The sequence below is a fragment of the Sarcophilus harrisii genome, chromosome 2 (genome assembly GCF_902635505.1).
Source record: "Sarcophilus harrisii chromosome 2, mSarHar1.11, whole genome shotgun sequence".
In the NCBI taxonomy this organism is placed as follows: domain Eukaryota; kingdom Metazoa; phylum Chordata; class Mammalia; order Dasyuromorphia; family Dasyuridae; genus Sarcophilus; species Sarcophilus harrisii.
In genome coordinates, this window is record NC_045427.1 from 350,774,918 (window position 1) to 350,795,888 (window position 20,971).

General features: G+C 37.0%; 1 protein-coding gene across 2 annotated transcripts in view; it reads left to right on the plus strand.

Moving 5' to 3' along the window:
* The first annotated feature begins 673 nt into the window (after positions 1-673).
* SLC22A4 (solute carrier family 22 member 4) overlaps positions 674-20,971 on the plus strand; it is an 83,467-nt gene continuing 63,169 nt past the window's right edge. For both annotated transcript variants that reach the window (XM_012549800.3, XM_023503829.2), the window contains exon 1: positions 674-1,255. In XM_012549800.3, the coding sequence (XP_012405254.2) occupies positions 863-1,255 (393 nt within the window). In that variant the 5' untranslated portion in view covers positions 674-862. The remainder of the gene's footprint in view (positions 1,256-20,971) is intronic.

Consider the following 20,971-nt stretch of genomic DNA (forward strand, 5'->3'; position numbering starts at 1 on the left):
ATAGAGTTCTGAATACCTACAGTGAATTCACTTTCTTGAACATATCTTTTCAAGTGTTTTCTCATAATCCTCCCCCACATTAGTGTCCCTCAAATTCCATCCATTTCAATCCCCTCTAGGGACATGCTTTTCCCCACCATAACTTTTCAAGTAATTGAAAGCAGTGATTATTTTTCTTTCCTAAACCCTTTTCCATATTAAACTGAAACCCATTTTGCCCCTCCACCTCCTCCAGTTTTTGTCTTTGTTTTTGTTTTCAAAGATCCTTCTATGATTTCCAGTCCCCCATCAATGTTGCCCTTAACTCAGTGTCGTTCCTAAAATGTGGTACCCAGAATTTAAGTCAATACACTGGATGTGTTGTGACTCCGGCAGAGAATCGCCAGGGATCTGGGCACGACTTCAAGCCAAGGCCCTACTGCCTCTATAGGAGCAGAGTGGGCAAATGGGGGCATGGACCACAAGTGCTCGCTACGCTCCTTACAGCTAGTGGATCCCAAAGAAAATTATAATCCCACGCACACGCACACACACACCCCTGCACATGGGACAGCGTTCCTGCTGACCTGAAACTGGACGACTAAGGTCAGAGCAAGTGGCGCTCTCCAGCGTTTGAGACCTTGCCCCCGCCTCTCTCCTGTGGGAAGGGGCGGGACAAAGGGAACTCCGAGAGGCGGCCGACCAATGCTACCTCCCTGCGGCCAGGGCACCGCAAGGGAAGGAGGCTGGAGGAAGAAGCCCATTGGGAAGGCCCCGCCTCGCTAACCCCCTCCCCACCCCGCTGCGGGGCTTCAGTCAATAAAGGCGTTACATCTCCTAGTCTTTTTCTCCCGGGGACTTCCTATCTCCCTAGAGCCGCGCCATGCGGGACTACGACGAGGTGACAGCCTTCCTGGGCGAGTGGGGGCCCTTCCAGCGCCTCATCTTCTTCCTGCTCAGCGCCAGCATCATCCCCAACGGTTTCAATAGTATGTCCATAGTGTTCCTGGCGGGGGTCCCCGAGCACCGGTGCCGGGTGCCCGCCTCGGCCAACCTGAGCAGCGCCTGGAGAAACCAGAGCGTCCCGCGGCACCTGCAGGACGGCCGCGAGGTGCCCAGCAAGTGCCGGCGCTACCAGCTCGCGGCGCTGACCAATTTCTCGGCCCAGGGGCTGGTGCCCGGCAGGGACGTGAACCTGAGCCAGGTGGAGCTGGAGCCCTGTCTGGACGGCTGGGAGTACAGCCAGGACACGTACCTGTCCACCATCGTCACCGAGGTGGGTGCCGCGCCCGGAGGAGGGGGTGCCGCGCCCGGAGGAGGGGGTGCCGCAGCCCTGCGAGTCTTAGGGGCTCTCCCGCAGGGCTCCCTTAGCCAGCGATGCCTTCCCGGAGAGCTGGCAAGCACATGTCATTGCGACTCCACGCCCGTGTGCTCCGGGCTTGGGTGCCCGAGTCAGGGTGGCCGCTGCTGAGGGTCAGCAAAGGAACGGTGGGCTTGGGTCTGCGGTGAGGCGCTAATACACGCCCCCCGCGCGCTCGCCGGGTCTAAGAGCCTGAGATAGAAGCGGGTCCCGGGGCTGGAGAGAGGGAGAAGCCGCGCCGGAGCTGCCAAGCCAACAAAGGGCCAGACGTTGCTCCCAACACGCCTTTTTTCCTCCAGTTTCATAACTGGGTCTGGACCTATTTCCCAAGAGCCAAATGTTGGCGTGTCAGCAGCCCCAGGCGGCAAACTGTCCGGAGGTAGAATAGTTGAGTCAGTGTTAACGTTAGAACCGTCCAAAAGAAGGGGAAGTCTCTCCCTACCCACCCCCAACCCTCCTCCGAGGGAATGACTGAGTCCAGAGAGAAGACTGGCTGACCCGCTCCACCCTGGCTCCCAAGTGCCCCAGAAGCAGCCTGACTCTAGCGGTAGCAGGTCCCGGCTAATGCTCATCCTCTTTTTGCTCTCAGTGTCTTTGGCCTTCAACACAGTCACACAGACTTTGCGTCTGTCTCACTCTGTCTCTGCTCTCTGTGTCTCTCTGTGTGGCTCTCCCTTTGTGTCTGTATCTCTGTCTATCTGTCTCTGTCCCGCTCTCACTCTCTCTGTCACCCTGAGTGTCTGCCTGTGTGTGTGTGTGTGTGTGTGTCTCGGCACTTCTGGAATCTGAATGATGTTCTGTTCTGGGCTTGTCTTGAAAGCCCAGTCTTAAGCAGGAAGGTTCTCTGAAGTTGGCCCCTAATTTCAGTCTTTTGACGACTTTTCCGGTGAAGGTTTCTGGACTCCTACTCTCACTTTCCCCCATAGTTATTTTTTTTTTATGTCACTGAAATATATGCCTATTCAATTCCCTATTCCCCTAACTTGCAACTTATAAATGTATCCTGGGGATGGAGGACAGAAGCTCTGTACCTCCAACACTTGCACAGAATGAACACAATAAATATTTCTTGAAGGTTACAAAATTAAAGTTCTTGTATACTGATATGTTAATGGAAGTCAGGAAGCCATCTCTTATTTTGTCTGCCAAGGAGGATGAGTTCCAGGTGTGAAGATTACTAACGATTTCCTAAACCTTCTTAGTAAATAACAAAGTGTTGGATACCTTGCCTAAGCAGAAAGAAAGTATATGTCAGAACAGAATTTGAACCGAAATTTTTCTGACTCTAAGACTAGTCCTCTACTTCTCTGCCAGTATCTCCCTTATACTGTAGCATCGTCTCAAATGTTTTAAAATATTTTTCTACTATAATTTCTTTATTTGGGAGAGGGGAAGGTTGGGGTCGAATTTGAATTCAGGTCCTCCTGCCTCCAGGGCAGGTTGTTCTATCCACTTTGCCACCTCACTGCCTCTCTTTGTTTCATTTTTCTCAACCAGTACCAGCCCTTTATCCAGGCTTCTTTCCTTTCAGTGGAGTGCGTTTTTGTATCATCTAGCAAGCTGTAGTCAGAAATTTAAGGAGAAAAAACTTATGTTTGGTGACTTGATTGTCTCCATCTTTTTCTCCATTCTTGTGCTGAGCAACCAGAATTCAAAGCCCAGTTTTATATTTGAAGTGAGGTGCTGAAGACAGACTAGCTGTCAGTGACTTTTAACTGGAGTTGTCTCTAAGCCTTGGAGTCTGTCTACCCTTTAGTGGAGATTCCTTCTTAAGAAGGATATTATTTAAAAATATTTATTTTATTGGCAGCTTAATTTAAAACATTATCACTAAACTATTTACATTTAAGTGAATTCATTTCTAATTTCAAAGAGTCTATGACTTGGGAAAGATTATGTGCATGTTGTGCTAAACTGCTAATTTTCCTCTCAAGTCTTTGTTTTTAGTCCCAAAGAAAAGTGGAACTTCATAGTACTTCAGGCCTACCTCAATTCCACAAATCCTGAACTAATCATCTGCCTGTGGGCCAAATTCTAGATCTTGAGTTTTTAATCACTCCAAGTTCTCATCAAATATGCTTATTCAATTTCATTGTTTTTCCCCCTATTATGTTCAGAATTAGTTCTAATTTTTTTGTTTTGCATTATTTCAAATAGATTTTATCAGATTTTTTTTGTATTCTTAAGTCTCATTATCTAAATTCTATTTTAGTTTTTATTACATTGGTATACCAGAGTTTATTTGAACATTGTCCTCTTGTTAGCATTCTATTTAGAATACATTCTATTTTTTGCAATTACAAATTATGCTACTATGAAAATCTTGAAGCACATAGTTCTTTTTTATTTTGTAATAAATTATTTCTGACTTTTTTTTTAGTTCTGAGTTCTCTCTCTCCCTCCATTCCTTACCCATCTCATTGAAAGGGCAGCAATATGATATGAATTATACATGTGAAATCATGCAGAATACATCTTCTTTTATTTTTGAAAATGTTGAAGGTATATTCCCAATAGTGGCTTCAATAGCTCAACACTATCCCTTTTCACATAAACAACCCATTATGGTTTCTTATGATGTATTTGTGGGTTATTTATGTGAGTTGGAAGTTATTTATGGAGTTGGAAGGGATTTCAGAGGTTTATGCCTCTGTGACAAAAGAAACAAAAAAGAACCAAAAAAAGCCACTTCTATAACATCCCCAACAATTAATATACTAGCCCGGCGTTTCCCACTTAGTATTTTTCAACCCCTTGGATTTATGACAGTAGTCTAAAGATGACTATTTAATGGCTCAGGAATTCCAAGGGGTTCACATTAAAACATTCTTTAATAATGCCTTAAACCATAAATAATTGCCCATTACATTACAAAAATATTTTTCTTCAATGACCACAGGCACATGCACGTTTGATGAAGCTTTATAGGTTTGTTTCTGCAGTGAGTGATTCAAAAACATCATGAACTTTTTTGGGGCAAAAGTTATTGTAGTTATAAATACTTCATGAATAAATCTAAAAGCATATTATATATTATAATATTAACATGTTAATATATAATATAATTAGCAAATTATATATTAAATTACTTTGGAGGTTCACAACACATTTTTTTTACTGTTGAAAGGGGTTCAAGGAACAAAAAAATGGTAGAAACAATTGTCTTGGCATATTGCTCAAAGACCTTCAATTCTTGATAACTTCAAGTGAATTCACAAGGTGGCCCATTCCACTTTTGGAAGTTTCTCATTATTAGGAAGTTATTGGTTTGTTTATTGGTTTTGGTTTTTTGTTTGTTTTCTTACAAAAGGGCCTAAAATTGTCTCTTTGTAACTCATATTTGAAAAGGCATTTTATTTGGTAGTGAACAATTGGCACAGAAGGTATAATGCAATTTTGAAGCTCTATGTATTTGGAAGGGCTTCCTGGTCATTGCCCTACTTAAAAATTCCCACTAACCTATGTTTGTTTCTGTGTAGCTGAAGATATAGAGAAAGAACTTGGGCTCATTTGGTTCTCTCCCCACTGATACTTTTTTTTTCCTTGCCTCTTTATTGGTTGGTGAATGTGAAAAAAGGACAGTGGAATGGAGGTGAATAAAGAAAGAGGAATACAGGGATGTTTCTAAATTTTTGTTGAAATTTTGTATTCTGAATGGTGAAGAGGATGGCCTTTATATCTAGTGCCATTTTAAGGTTGAATTCCTACATATTAAAGGATAGCAATGAATGTATGTGTGTATATATATATATATATATATATGCACATATATATGTATGTATATAGAATATATATTTATATGTATTGACAACTGTATTTCTATATAACTGGCTTCCTTTGTATTTTATTTTATGCGTTTGAAAACAGTCTTTTGAGAAGTTCATAGGCTTCACCAAATTGTCAAAGGAATCCAGGATAAAAGATTAGGAACCCAAGTATTATAATTTGTTGAAGGTCACAAAGACAACCCAGATGCCAAAGAAAGTTTGTACCACAAAAACAGTGAATGGTGAATAAAGGCTTACCAAGGAAACAGTCTAAGACTTGGCAGAATCAAAGCATCTGCCCTTTTCTCTATTACTGGAATGAAACTTGATATTTCTGGGAGAGGCGAGCAGTTTGCAATTTCCTTCTCCAGGAGGATACTCTTTGGGTGCCTAATGACTCATCATCCCAAAGTTGCTGTAAGCTACTCTTCTCTCTTAAGCTTCTTTTCATCTTGGAGAGTTTCTATAGTACCCTTGGAACAGCCTTTCCTGCCAGACTTTGGTAGGATGTTTCTAGCAAGAAGAGATGAGAAAGGAAAGGGAGAACTAAATATATTAACTTTAGCATTAATCCCCATGGTCTGGGCCCCTACATTCTTATAATGATAATTCCTCTGTTTAACAGTTTTTTACTTTCTATATCAGTTTTTTAAATTTATTTTTTTTATGAATGCAATTAACAAAAAAGAGAATTATATATGAAAGTAATTTTTAAAGTATTTGTAAATGAAGCATAGTAACAAAATTACTCTTTAAATCCCCTTTTGAATTTATTTTCATTTTTTTCTGTGTTTTTAATATTTTCTTCATATATTCCTGTCTTTTTTTTTTTTTATCTGTCATTCTCCATTAACTCACATCCCACCTACACCCATACACATACATTCCAAATCAAAACTCTTCCTTGTAACAAATAAGCATAATCAAGGGAGTAAGGAGGGTTGGGGAAGGTTTGATACATGTCCTTGTCTGAAAATGCATGCCTCAGTCTGAACTTCTGCTCCATCATCTCTCTACTAAGAGGTGCATAAAGTGTTTCATCATAAGTCTTTTGATCATTGCATTCATGGTTCTCTAATTACTACAGAAAAAAGTCTCAGTTCTTTAGTCTGACATTTAAGGTAACTGGCAAATCCAACTGTTCCAATTTCAACTCTCATTCTTCCTTTCCACATATGTAATTCTGTAGCCAAATGGAATCACTTGATTTCTCTTGTACATGCCCCACATTTTCTCTTTCCTTTTCCTTTTCTCCTTCTGAGACTTTGTTCACACTGATCTCTGTGCTCACACAGATACTACTTTCTCTTCAAAATTTAGTATTACCTCCTTTAGGAAATGTTTGCGGACTCCCTTCAGTTTGAAATTATATTTCCTCTCCAAACTTCATAAGGTATTTAATATTACTATCATACAGAAACTATAGAGCAAGACTGTAATATTTATTGAAGAGTATTGAATTTTGACAAACTATCCATTCTTATTTCATTGAAACTTCATGAGGGTGGCCATGATTTATTATTTACTTTTTTTTTTTTTTTTTGCTGAGGCAATTGGGGTTAAGTGACTTGCCCAGGGTCACACAGCTAGGAAATGATAACTGTATGAAGTCAAATTTGAACTCAAGTCTTCCTAATTTCAGGGCTAGTGCTCTATCCACTGTGCCACCTAGCTGTCCCTATTATTTTTTTAAAAATTTTAAGGGACAAAAAACGGGGGAGGGGTAGCTACATGGTACAGGGAATAGAGCACCAACCCTGATTTCAAGAGGACCTGAATTCAAATATGACCTTAGACACTTAACACTTACAATGGGCAAATCACTTAACCCCAATTGCCTCACCAAAAAAAAAATTAGGAGAAAAGAAAGCACATTGTATAAAATCTATTATGTGCCAGACACTGTGCTAAGCACTTTACATGTAGCTCTGTTCATCCTCACAATAGTCCTGTGAGATAGGTGTTATTTTATTATTCTGAATTTAAACATGGAAAAAATATTTTGTCTTTGTAACCTCTATTCCTCACTTTTCCCAAGGGGAGGAAGATAGGTTACCTTCTGTGTTTTCTGGGGTCATCACTGATGTTTGAATTTTGCTCCAGGCTCAGCTTTATTTATATTGTTAGAGGTACTGTTCATATTGTTCTGGTTCTTATCATTTTACTCTGAATCTGTTCAAGCAGAACTTATCAAGCATCTATTATGTGTTAGACAAAGAAAGGCAGAACAGTCTGCTGCTCCCAAGGAGCACACAATCTAATGAGGGAGACAACAACATGCTATGGGAAGAATAAACTGGAATAATCAACAGAAGAAAGGCACTCCAATTAACAGCGATCAAGAAAGGCTTCCTAGAGAAGGTGAGATTTTAGCTGGGAGGAGAAGGCAGAGAAAACAGGAGATGGGTATGAGGAGGGAAAGCATTGCAGGCACACAGGATGACTAGTGAAAATGTCCAGAGTTAGAAGATGAATTCTTATAAGAGAACAACATGGAAACTAGTGTTATCGGAGTGTACATGAAGGTAAGTAAAGAATAAGAAGGCTAAAGAGTTAGAAGGGAACTAGGTTAGCAAGGGCTTTAAAAGTAAAACCGAAATTTTATATTTGATCCTGGAGTTGAGGAGCTACTGAAATTTACTGAGTAGGGGATCTCATGGTTCTCATGGTTAGAACTGCACTTTAGAAAGGTCCATTTGAGTGGAGAATGAACTGGAATGTGAAAATATGAGGTAGAGAAAGCAATCAATATTATTATTGCAATCATCCAAGAATGAAGTAATAATAGACCTATACCAGGGTGATAGAAATGTCATGAGGTGAGATATTGTCAAGGTAGGATTGACAAGGCTTGATAACAGATTGGATATGAGAGAGTATGGAATCAAGGATGACCCTTTGGTGAGCTTGAATAAACATTGATACCCTTGACACTAATGGGAAAATTAGTGTGTTTGTGTGTGGGGTAATGAATTAGCTTTTGAAGATATTTGAGTTTAACATATCTACAGGGAAACTAGTTTAAGATGTCCAGTAGACAGAGATATAAAACCATAAAATAATCTCAATGAAGAGATTAAGACTAGGTAAATCAATTTGAGGACCATCAGCATAAAAATAGCAATTGAATCCATTGGAGAAGATGAGGGCACCAAGTAAAATAGTATAGATCAAGAAGAGAAAAAGGCCCAGGCAAGAACCTAGTCATGTCCTGGATGAAGATACTGTAAAGGAAATTAAGAAGAAATTGTCAGATAAGTAAGAGGAAAAGTAGGAGAAAATTGTGTTACAAAAACCTGGGGAGAAGATGTTGATCAGCAGTGCCAAATTCTGCAAAAAGGTCAAGAAGAATGAAAACTAAGAAAAAGGCACTGAAATTGGCAATTAAATCACTGGGAAATTTGGAGAAAACAATTTCAGTTGGATGATAAGGTTGAAAGCAAGTTTGCAGAAAATTAAGAAGAAAATGAATGGAAAGAAAATGGAAAGACTGATTATAGATAATTTTTCTCAAGAAATTTAGTCCAAAAAAAGTAAGAAGATACATAAAATAATAGCTAGCAAGGGTGGATGGATCCATTTAGGATTTTTGAAGCATGGACATGTTTATAGGCATAAAGGAAATGATCAACAGATAGAGCGAAATTGAAGGTAAGTGAGAGTAAAGGTGATAGAGTGATCAGATGGAGAAGATAAAATGAAATATAGAGAGATTAACTTTGGTAAGAAATCTGTTCATGTGAGATAGGGGTGAAAGAAAAGATAGTAACAAAAGGAATTTGAAGAATGGGAAGTGTAAGAGAGGGCTCTCAGCAAATGTCCTCAATTTACTAATGTCCATCTATATGCCAAAGTTTAGCCATTCCCCTCCTGATTTTGTCTCTTCTGGTGCCTTTAAATTTACATAGCAGGTGTTTAATGCATGGCTGGTGAATGGCCAAATGAATAAAAGAATGAACTAAATGTCTCTTATCTTTGCTATTGTTCCCATCATTGAATCTTCTTTCCTTCTGCTGAAAATACTCATGTGAATGCTTTCTGTTGAATTCTGGTGATAGAAACCATTATGTAATTAATTATTTAAAAATTTTTACTTATTTTTTCCCTAAACTTAACTACTCATTTTAGAGTGCTTTAAGATGTATTTTCCTCACAATAACCCTACAAGGTAAGTAGGGTAGGATTTATAATTCTCATCTCATAGGAGAGAAACCTGATAACTAAAAATTAATGACTTTCCTATAGTCATATATTAACTAAATAATCTAATACTAAAGAATGAGTGGGTCAAAGAACAAATCACTGAAGCAATAAATAATTTCATTAGAATGACGACATACCAAAATTTATGTGATACCACCAAAGTTATCACTTAGAGGAAATTTTATATCTTGCTTACTTACATCCATAAAAAAGAGAAAGAGCAGGTCAATGAATTGGGTATGCAATTAAAAAATGGAAAAAAGAGCAAATTAAAAATTCCCAATTAAAAATCAAGGTAGAAATATCAAAAAAGTAAAAGAGAGATTAATAAAATTGAAAGTAAGAAAACCATTGAACTGATAAGTAAAATTAGGAGCTGTTTTTATGGCAGGAAAACAATAAAATAAGCTATTAGTTGATCTGATTTTTTTCAACCAGTTTCAAAAATGTAAAGGGTGGCTATATTGATGAGGTTTAGATTTGGGGTACCCAAATGAAATTAGGGTTTCTGGTGGTCAGGGAGTTAAATGAGGTCTAGTGGTGGCACAAGGGTAGGGAGTTCTGAAGATTCCCTTTCTGACAGCGCAGAGTCTCCTGTAAAGGAATTTACAGACTCGAAAAGCTAGATTGATAAAAGAGGTTTATTATGGGGATTGGAAGTAAGGTTAAAGTCTAGTTAAGGAAAAAGGTGAGAGTAAAGAGGCACTGGAAACAGAATTTCAGTGGGCAGAGACCCTTGGGGTTGGAACTTCTGCAAAGAGAGGACTCCAGCTTGGCTCTTTTTATGAGCGATTTAGCCAAAGGGAGCCCATGGGTGGAGTACCAAGTTGTCTCAGATCCAATGGGGGCTGGGACAAGCCCAGATCTCCTATTGGAATTCAAAGGGGTGCTTTTGAACAGGAGTTTTGAATCAAAGGTCCTAGTTTCTTGAATTGATAATGCATCAGCCAGGAGGGGTTGGGAGTAATCTGAATCACAAATCAATCAACGGATTGAAAGGATCAAAAATCAGTTTCTTAAAGGGACCACAACCCACTTCAATACCACCAATGAAAATGAAATTAAAGCTGTTATTAGGAATCTTTTACTTAATTATATGCCAATAAGTATGACAGTTGAGGTGAAATGGATGAATATTTACAAAAATATAAATTGCTCAGATTAACAGAAGAGGAAATAGAATACTTAAATAACCTATTTTAGAAAAAGAAATTAAATAAGCCATCAATGAGGTCTCTAAGAAAAATAATTTCAGGACCAGGTGAATTCACAAGTGAATTCTATTAAATCTTTAAATAAAAATTAATTCCAATACTATATAAACTATTTGGAAAAATAGGGAAAGAAAGAATCCTACCAAATTACTTTTATGATATAAATATGGTGGTGTTGCCTAAACCTGGAGGAGCAAAAATAAAGAAAAGTATAGAAACCAATTTCTTTCATAAATATTGATGCAATTTTTAAAAATAAAATACTAGCAAGGAGATTACAGTGATAAAACACAGAGATCATATATTATGATGAGGTGGGATTTATGCCAGGAATGTAAGGCTCATCCAATTATTAGGAAAATTACCAAAACAATCGACTATATCAATAGCAAAACCAACAAAACCTCATAATCATCTCAGTAAATTATCTCAAAAGCTTTTGACAAAATATAACACTCATTCCCATTAAAACACTAGAAAGCAAAAAAATAAATGGAGTTTTCCTTAAAATGATTAAGTACTATCTATCTAAAACCATCAGCAAGCATTATCTATAATTGTTGTTTTTTTGTCCTTCATTCTCGAAGAGGACTATGCATCAGGGAAGTGATGTCATGGCATTCAAGTGAATTGGATTTAAATGAATGAAAGCTGTGCAATGTCACCTGCCTTACTGTCTTCTCTGGAGACATCTGAATACAGTAGAAAGATATAAATCAGGAAGACTGAAGAGAACTCTGGATGCAATGGGAAGTCTTGGCTTTTTTTTTTTTTCAAGTAATACCATTTTTATTTTTAAAATGTCTGCAAAGATAGTTTTCAACATTCATTCCTGCAAAACTTTATGTTCCAAAATTTTACCTCTCTTCCCCCTACCTCCTCCCCTAGACTGTAAAGTAATCCAATATGTTAAACATGTGCAATTCTTCTATACATTTTTTCACATTTATCATATTGCACAAGAAAAATCAGATCAAAAAGGGAAAAAATGAGAAATAAAAAAAACAAGTAAACAACAAAAAATGTGAAAATACTATGTTTTGATCGACATTAGTCCCCACAGTCCTCTCTCTGAGTGCAGATGACTCTCTCCATTATAAGTCTATTAGAATTGACTTGAATCACCTCATTTTTGAAAAGAGCCATGTCCATCAGAATTGATCATCACATAATCTTCTTATTGCTGTGTACAATGTTCTCTTGGTTCTTTTCACTTTGGTTAGCATCAATTCATGTAAGTCTCTCCAGACCTTTCTGAAAGATCTTTTCCTATAGAACAATAATATTCCATAACATTCATATACCATAACTTAGCCATTCCCCAAATGATGGGCATTCACTCAGTTTCCAATTCCTTGCCACTACAAAAAGGGTTGTTACAAACATTTATGCACATGTGGGCCCGTTTCCCTTTTTCATGATCTATTTGGGATACAGACCAGTAGACACTGCAGGACCAAAGGGTATAAACAGTTTGGTAGCCCTTTGGGCATAACTCCAAATTGTTCTCCAGAATGATTGGATCTGTACACAACTCTACCAACAATGTGCTAGTGTCCCAGTTTTTTCCACATTTCCTCCAACATTTAAAATTATATTTTCCTATCATCTTAATTAATCTGAGAGGTGTGTAGGGGTACCTCAAATTTAAGACCTTGACATTTTTAAGCTAAGGTCTTTAACAGGTCTCAATTTGACTGAAGCCTCACCCATTTAGTGATTAAGGCTAAGTAGAAATTGAGGCAAAGAATGGCCTCTTTCACCTCATCAAAATAAGCTAGAAGTTTTTCCAATAAAATCAGGGGTGAAGCAAGGATGTCTATTATCACCACTATCATTTAATAATATACTTGAAATGCAATAAAAGAAGAAAAAGAAATAAAAGAAATTAGAGTAGGCAATGAGAGAACAAAACTTTGAGAATTCTAAAGAACTAACAGCTCATAAAGTAAACGCACACAAATTTTTATTTATTGCCAACAAAGTCTAATGGGAAGACACAGAAAGAGAATTTCTATTAAAAATAACTGCAGATAATATAAAATACTTGGGAGTCTATCTGCCAAGATAAACCCAGGAATTATATGAACACAATTAAAAATTACTTTTCACTCAAAGACAAATATAAATAATTGGGAAAATATTAATTGCTCATAGATAAGACAAGTTAATGTAATACGAATGACAATTCTACCTAAATTAATTTACTTATTCAGGGCCATACCAATCAAACTACCAAAAAGTTATTTTGTAGGGTTACAAAAATTATAACAAAATTCATCTGGAAGTACAAAAGCATATCAAGGAAATCAATGAAAAATATATGAAACAGTACCTAGCAGTACCAGATTTCAAATTGTATTGCAAAGCAATAATCATCAAAACATCTTACTGGCTGAAAAACAGAGAGGTGAATCAATGAAATAGATTAGGTACCTAATATATATTAGTAAGTGACAACAGTAATCGAGTATTTGAAAACTCAAACATTCAAACTTCTGGGACAAGAATTCATTAGATGACAAAATTTCTGGGAAAATTGGAAAGCAGATTGGCAGAAACTAGATATAAACCTATACCTCACACCAAGCAAAGGCACAAAGGGATACATGATTTAGACAGAAAGAGTATATCAGAAATTAATTAGGGAACATGTAATATTTTATCTGTCATATCTATGCATAAGGGAAGAGTTTATGACCAACTAAAAGATAGGACTATGGGATAATGGATACTTTTGATTATATTAAACTTAAAAAGTTTTGCACATACAAAACCAATCTAGAAAATTACTTTAGAAGGAAAAGAGTAAACTGAGATAAAATGTCTTTTTTTACATATTTCTTATATAGAGAGAGAATTTGAGTCACATTTATAATATGTTATTCCTCACTCATAGTCAAAGGACATAAACAAGCAGTTTTCAGAAAAAGAAGTCAAAGATATATGTAGTTATATTTTTTAATGCTCTAAATCACTACTGATTAGAGAAACGCAAATTAAAACAATTTCCAGGTTCTACCTAACAGATTAGCTAATCTGACAAAAAATGGAAAATGTCACTATTACAAGGGATGTGAGAAAAGAGACAATAATACACTATTAGGGGCAGCTAGATAGTGAAGCAAATAGAGCACTGGACTTGGAATCAGGAAGACTCACCTGCAGTTCAAATCTAGTCTCAGACATTGACTTGCTGTGTGACCCTGAGCAAATCACTTAACCCTGTTTGTCTCAGTTTCTCATCTTGAAAATGAGCTGGAGAAGGAAATGACAAACAACTCCAGTAGCTCGGCCAAAAAAAAAGGGGGGGGTCACAAAGAGTTGGATTTGATTGAAACAACCCAACAATAGGAATAACAATGTGTTGTTGGTAGAATTATATGCTTATCCAACCATTCTAGAGAACAATTGGGAACTATGCCCAAAGGGTTATAAAACCGTGAATTTCTTTTGACTCAGCAATACCACTATTAGGTCTATATCCCAAAGAGATGAAAGACAGAGGAAAAGGACCCATATGTATAAAAATATTTACAGCAAAGAATATTTATGGGCAAAGAATTGGATAGTGGCTTAATAAATTGTGAGATATGATTGTATTGGAATATGATTATATTGGATTGATTCTTTTATGTTATGATTATATAACAAAGTATACCAATTATATAATATATTATAATACAGTGTATTAGTATCATATTAGGTATTATAATATTGTATTATTACATTATTATATTGGAATACTAGTATTGATGAGGTTTGGATTTGGGAAACCCAAATAAAATTAACATTTCTGGTAATCAGGGAGTTAAATGAAGTCTAGTGGCAGGTTCGGGGTTAAGGGAATCAAATGGAGCTCCCCTGCAACCCCTCAGAATTCGGCACAAGGGTAGGGAGTTTTGGGGGACACCCTTCTGGCGGCACAGAGGTCCTTTTTACAGAACCGAAAACCTAGATTGATAAAAGAGGCTTATTATAGGGATTGGGAAATAAAGTTAGAAATCCTGACAGAGAGGCATAAAGTCTCGTTAGAGAAATAGGTGAGGATAAGAAGAGGATGGCACTGGAAAAGACTATCTATGGAAAATGAACTTTTGCACTGAGAATGCAGTTCTCAGTGGGCAGAAAGATCCTGGCAGAAAAGGGAACTGCCAAAGTCCATCTGCAAAGATCTTAGTTGATGGAAGCTCATTATATTGCTTGTCTCGGTGGGGGTTGGGAAACCCGAGCAGATCATCAGAATGGGGGCTGGGAGAGCCCAAGTTGGCTCAGATCCGATGGGGGCTGGGACAAACCAGGATCTCCTATTGGAATTCAAAGGGATGCTTTTGACCAGGATTTGTGAATCAAAGGTCCTGGCTTCCAGAACTGATAATACATCACCCAGGAGGGGCTGCCAGCATTCTATCCATCTTGCTACTTTGCAGCCTAACTAATCCACACAACTGCACTCTATAATCTAGCTCACATTTTTTCATTTATATATAAAAATAACATGAGAGAGACTTGTCAAATGCCTGACTAAAATATAGGTATATTATATCGATATATATTATATAGGTATTTTCATCTACCTATCTAGTTTCCCTGACAAAAAATGAAATGTTTAGTCTGGCATGGCCTATTCTTAATAAAATCACATAAAATCACAAATGGTCAAATTTGTGGTCACTGCTTGCATTTCTAAATGTGCATCCTTTTAATATATTCTAGAGTTTTCCTAGAAATTGCAATTGAATTTACTAATCTACAATTCTTTAGCTCCATTTATAGAAAAAAAATACCAAAACATTTTCTCTTTCATCTAGTCCTCTAGCTGCTTTCCTGTTTTCTGCCAGCTTTCAAATATCCTTCATTGTGGCTCAGCAATTGTAGTTAAATTTCTTCTTATATCCTGGTTTGTCATTTATCTGGGTTAGGTGACTCACAGCAGATAGTTAGATGTTCTATCTCCCTAAGTACCTTAGATATAGGTTCCTTATTTTCCCTATTTTCATTAGCTTTTTCAGCTTAAAGATTATTTTCATGACAGAGAAAATGAAATAAGAGTTTAGGAATTTTGCCTTTTCTCCATCCTCAGTAACTGTTATCTTATCATCCTAAATGTCTTACCTTTACTTTGATCCATAGCTTTAACCCAATATTGATTGACTTAACAGGTCCATCCTAGATAGGGCCCACTTACAAAAAGAAAGAACTCAAAGCTGCTGAATAGTCAAGTAACTTCCTATGTCTCATTCCTGACCTCTGACCAAGGCCAAAGACATATCTCAGTTATGTGACACAACCATGATATTGATTCTATCTCAGAACAAAACCCTTATCAGGGAACAATAAGGACTTTATACCTTGTCTTGGGTTATCTCTGTTTCAATTTTCATCTTCTTATGGTAATTACATACAGATATTATTTAATAACAGTTGTAAACAATTTATGGATATGTTTCTTAATTCTGTGCCAGAAACTCTGTGCTCTTGTTGGTTTTGAATGAATGAATAAAAATAATTTGACAAATATGGAAGGACCATGTTAAAAACTGTTTTAATATGATCCTTCCATGTTTGTCAAATTATTTTTATTTACTAACTTTTGTCTTTAAAAATAATATTTATATTTTCTTGGAAAACAATTTGAGAATGAAATCTTCTATTTTCTTTGGTAAATCATACTCTAAACTTTTCTCTTTTTTTCTTGTTTTCATAGAAAAATCTTTTAAAATTCTAATTAGTGGTTTGTTTAAATAAAAGCCATAATTCATTGGCTACTTATAAAATTGTCTCCTATAGTTTTGAAGCTTAATAATAATGTGTCCAGGTTAATTGAATTTGGGATTCACCACTGTTGGTTTCCTTCCTATGAATTTTATTTATTTAAAATCCATCCCTTATTTTTAAGCATTTGAGATATTTTAGTATATAACTTCCTGTCATTTTTGTTCATATTTTTTCTAAATCTTTTTTCAGTTAAATAATTTATTGGACTTGTTTTTATGTTTCCTTTGTTTCTGCCATTCTTTCCTCCAGTAACAATTGATTTTGATCCAATCTATTTTTATTTGTTTACATTTTCAATGAATATTTCTAAATCATTACTTCATTTTGTCCTACAAATCCTTAGCTGCATTCAGCTTTATTTTTTAACTTTAATGTATTTTTGCTAATTTTTCTTTTAATTCCTTAAGATGGAATGGGAAGGAAAGTGGAGAGAAGAGAGAGGGATTGAGAGAGAAAGGAAGGAAGGAAGTAGGGCAAAAAGGAATGAGGGAGAGAGAAAGACACAATTCTTCTTCGGCTTGCTTATCTCCTTGAAAGCTTTTTTAAAAATTAATTTTGAGGGTTTCTGATCATTATGCTATTGAAGATGATTCAATTGCTTTTGAGTATTGAGAAGATTGCTTTTCTTTGGCAAGATTCCTTGTGATCTTTCATGGCAGTGTCTTTGTCAGTTAATGTTTTTGGAAAAACTATGAATGAATAAAGGTTTGTAGCTGATGAACAAAGATTCTTTTCAGTTTCCTAATGTACCATTATTTTTTTTCTCTTCCCATGCAAGGAATCACACGTTGCCAAGAGACTATCTTCAGGAGCTCAGCCATTAGTTTGCTTTCATTTTTGATCCCTGACACTGGTTCACTTGGAAGGCTCATGTATTGGGCAGATTTCTGTACTGGTGAAGAAAGGTATAATTGATACATAAAGAACTCCCTCAAAGTCAGGTCCACACACTTGATTCTGCATATTGTTTTTCAGTAGCATAAGTTGATGGGAAATCTTAATGTCAAATAGAACTGCTAGGATGTATCAATTTTTATTTCTCCATTAAGATCCATAGGTATTGATAATATATGTATATATATATATATATATGCAGGTATATTGTGTGTGTATGTGTATATATATATATATATATATATATATATATATATATACACATATATAATTATTATTATCATCCCTAATATTGGACAATTACATGGCACAATGGATAGAACACCACAAGACTTAGAATCAGGAAGACTCATCTTTATGAATTCAAATCCAGCCCAAGAAAACTGTTTTTTCTCAGTCTTAATGACTTTTTATCCCTGAAAACTCAAAGGTCTCCACAATGTCCATGTTGATGAACCATAGAAATGGATCATAGCTTGCCTCTGATACAAGATCTTCTCCTTAGGTGGCAAAGATAAAGTGGAACATGGGATAGTCTGGGAAGCAAGGAATATCAACTAGAAGCAAAGAACATTTGATTGACTCTAGAAGGTCAAGGGGATGACATGTGGCTATTCTTGGGGTTAACTGTAAGTGGGAAGAATCCCAAACCAAAGCATTTGAAGAGAAATTAGATGTAAGAATAACAATCATTATTTCTACACTTGGGCAGCTAAGGGGTACAGTAGATAGAGCACCCTGGGCAAGTCACTTAATCCTGTAACCCCAGCTTCCTTATCTGAAAAATTAACTGCAAAAGGAAATAGCAAATCATTCCAGTATCTTTTTTTTTTCTTTTTTTTCTTTCTTTTTTTTTTTTTTTTTTTTTGCTGAGGCAATTGGGGTTAAGTGACTTGCCCAGGGTCACACAGTTAGGAAGTGTTCAGTGTCTGAGGTCAGATTTGAACTCAGGTCCTCCTGACTTCATTTCAGTATCTTTGCCAAGAAAACCCTGCAGGGAGTTATGCGTAACTGCTTAAAATTTTGTAAGACAATTTACATACATCATATCATATAAGCTTTACTACAACACTGTGAAGTGGGCACTGAAAGCATTTTTTGATCCATTTTATATAGCACCTATTATGTGCTAGGTATTATGTTAAGTATTTTATAAATAATATCCTTTGATCGTTACAACAACCATTTAAGGCAGATGTTATTTTTGTCCTTATTTTATAGATGAGGAAACTGAGGCAAATAGAGAGTAAGTGTCTTGTCCAGGTTACACAACTAGGAGTGTCTGAGGCTGGATTTGAATTCAGGTTTTCCTGACTCCAGATAACCCCCATGCACTAACAGTGCAACTTAACAGTTTGCATCAGGGATTTTTTTTTATCTCAAAATTTCCCCTGCCTCATTGTCAAGAACATTGAGAAGGGTCAATTATCCCCTTCAAGTGTGGGGAAAATGGAAAGCTTGCTGGTTTGGAAAAGGTCTCTAGATCACCAAGGAATATAGGCACTCATAATTTTCAATCATTTAGGCACCATGAAAGACTTGCACTGCTGAGCTTTGTATAATGGACAGTTTCTCCTGTCTGAATGGGAGCTCTTCTTTAAGCAGGGTCTATCCCTTGGTCTTTAGTACCCTAATCTTATCAGTTTGAACAGCAGTTACCAGATTCCAGACTTCTGGACAAGATCCCAAATGAAGATTTACCTGCTTTTTCTCCCAGTGCTGCACGTTAGCATAAGGCATGGAATTTGGGGGAATTTCTATTTATGTGGCAACCCCCCCAAATGAGAGTAGAGTAGAGATAGGGTATGACAGAGGGACTGGCCTGGTCACCTTTCAAGGGAAAATGTGAGCTGGTGAATCCAAACACTCCCATTCTGTGATTTGGGGACAGGGAGCAGGGGGGGAATCATTTTACTGAGCAAGATATTTAGTGAATGAATCCTAAACATTTCCCAAACAGATTAGAAAGACTTCCAGAGAGTTTAATTCAGAAGACCTCTGAAAAAGGTGGATGCTCATTTTTAGATAAGTCAGAGCTTAAATAAAACCAGTTTTTTGCTTTGTTACAACATTGTCATTGCCAGGAGATTGCTTCACCCAAAGCACTATATGAATTCACAGCATATATTGAGCTTAGCATAAACTCTTTTCAGTAACATCTGGATTTTAGGGGATAAGGTTCTGGGCAGAGTGTTCCTAATGACCTGGGCCTTCAGATCAGTTTGCTCTCTAGGCAGACAGACTTAGGGTCTTGGGCCTTACAACCTATTAACTTGCAAATCTCACTACAGATACCTCATAAGACCTGGAAAGTCAGTCTGTCTCAGTGCTACTGATAGAAGAGAAGCAGAGATCAGAGGAGAAAAGCTTAATTGGAAAGAGTTTTAAGAAGAAGGAAATACAACTGTTACATATTACTATACAAAGAGTGGATATACACTACAGAATAGATATGTGGCATCTTCTCTATTTAAAGACACTCAGTGCTGGCAAAAGGCCCCTAGTTAAAAACAAGAAACAACCAAAATCCATCCTTTGCTGAGAACAGCTCACTGGGAGGGAGTGTCCCGAGGGCTTGCTCTCTTTACTCACCACAAACTGTTGTTTAAGGTAGAAACCTACAGACTGCCCCTGAGTAACACTGCTTTGAGTCTGAACTGCCCCTTTAATAACTATTCCACTCTTTATTCCTCCCCATTCCTTCTGCGTCCCACAATGGCTTCCCACATGAGAATTCCTTGGCAGCTATGGGAATGTCAGGAGCTGTGAAATATATTCATGGCAATCACTCAGCCAAATCTGTCCTATACAGGTGCGATTGTTTACTCTCATTCTCCCACTTGTAGAAGAAAGGGGTTGCAGATGGATATGCTCCCTTCTGAGAAGAAGATAAACATTTCAAAATCCTGCATTAAGAATAAAGAACTCTCACAGCACCCCATAGTCATCTCTGGAACTTATCCTAAGTTTGTCGTGTGCCTGGATACCATCTGTTCCACTGAAAATGTCCAACTCTTTTGGATCTGAAATCTTTACTGAAAAATTCTTAGCACTGTTTCTCTGAATTCCTCTGAAATCCTCTAAGATCTTGATGATTTATTGGGACATTCCACCACAGAGTGCAAAATATTTTGGTAAAGTTTCAGGTATACAGCCTGCAGAGGCAGCAAGGTCAGCTTAGAGGAAAGTCATTCAGTCATTCCAATCATGTCTGACCCTTCATGTGAACACCATTTCTTGTCAAAAATACTGGAGTATTTCCCGTTCTTTCTCTAGCTCATTTTACAGATGAGGAAACTGAGGCAAAACGTGTTTAAGTGATTTGTCCAAGATCATACAACTGGTAAGTGTCTGAGATAGGATTTGGACTCAGGAAGATTAGTCTTCCTGACTTCAAGGTCACTACTCTATCCACCAAACCATCTCATACCCTCTAGAGTAGAATATTAAAAGCTTAAATGAATGGCTGCAGCCAAATAGGACAGGCTCTGACTGTGATGAGAAAAGCTTTATTCTTGATGCCCATGAGGAAAGCTGGAATAAATTCCTTGACTTATGATCACATGATTTCCCTCCCACTTATTTGATATTTTATTTTTTCCAGTTTCATGTAAAACAATTCTTTTTTTCTGTTTATACATGCACATATATATACACGTATGTGTGTATATATACATGTATACATATACATTTTTTAAAAATACATTTTCTTATGAATCATGGTTGGCAGAGAAAAATCAGAACAAATGGAGAAAACAGAGAAAAAAGGAAAATCA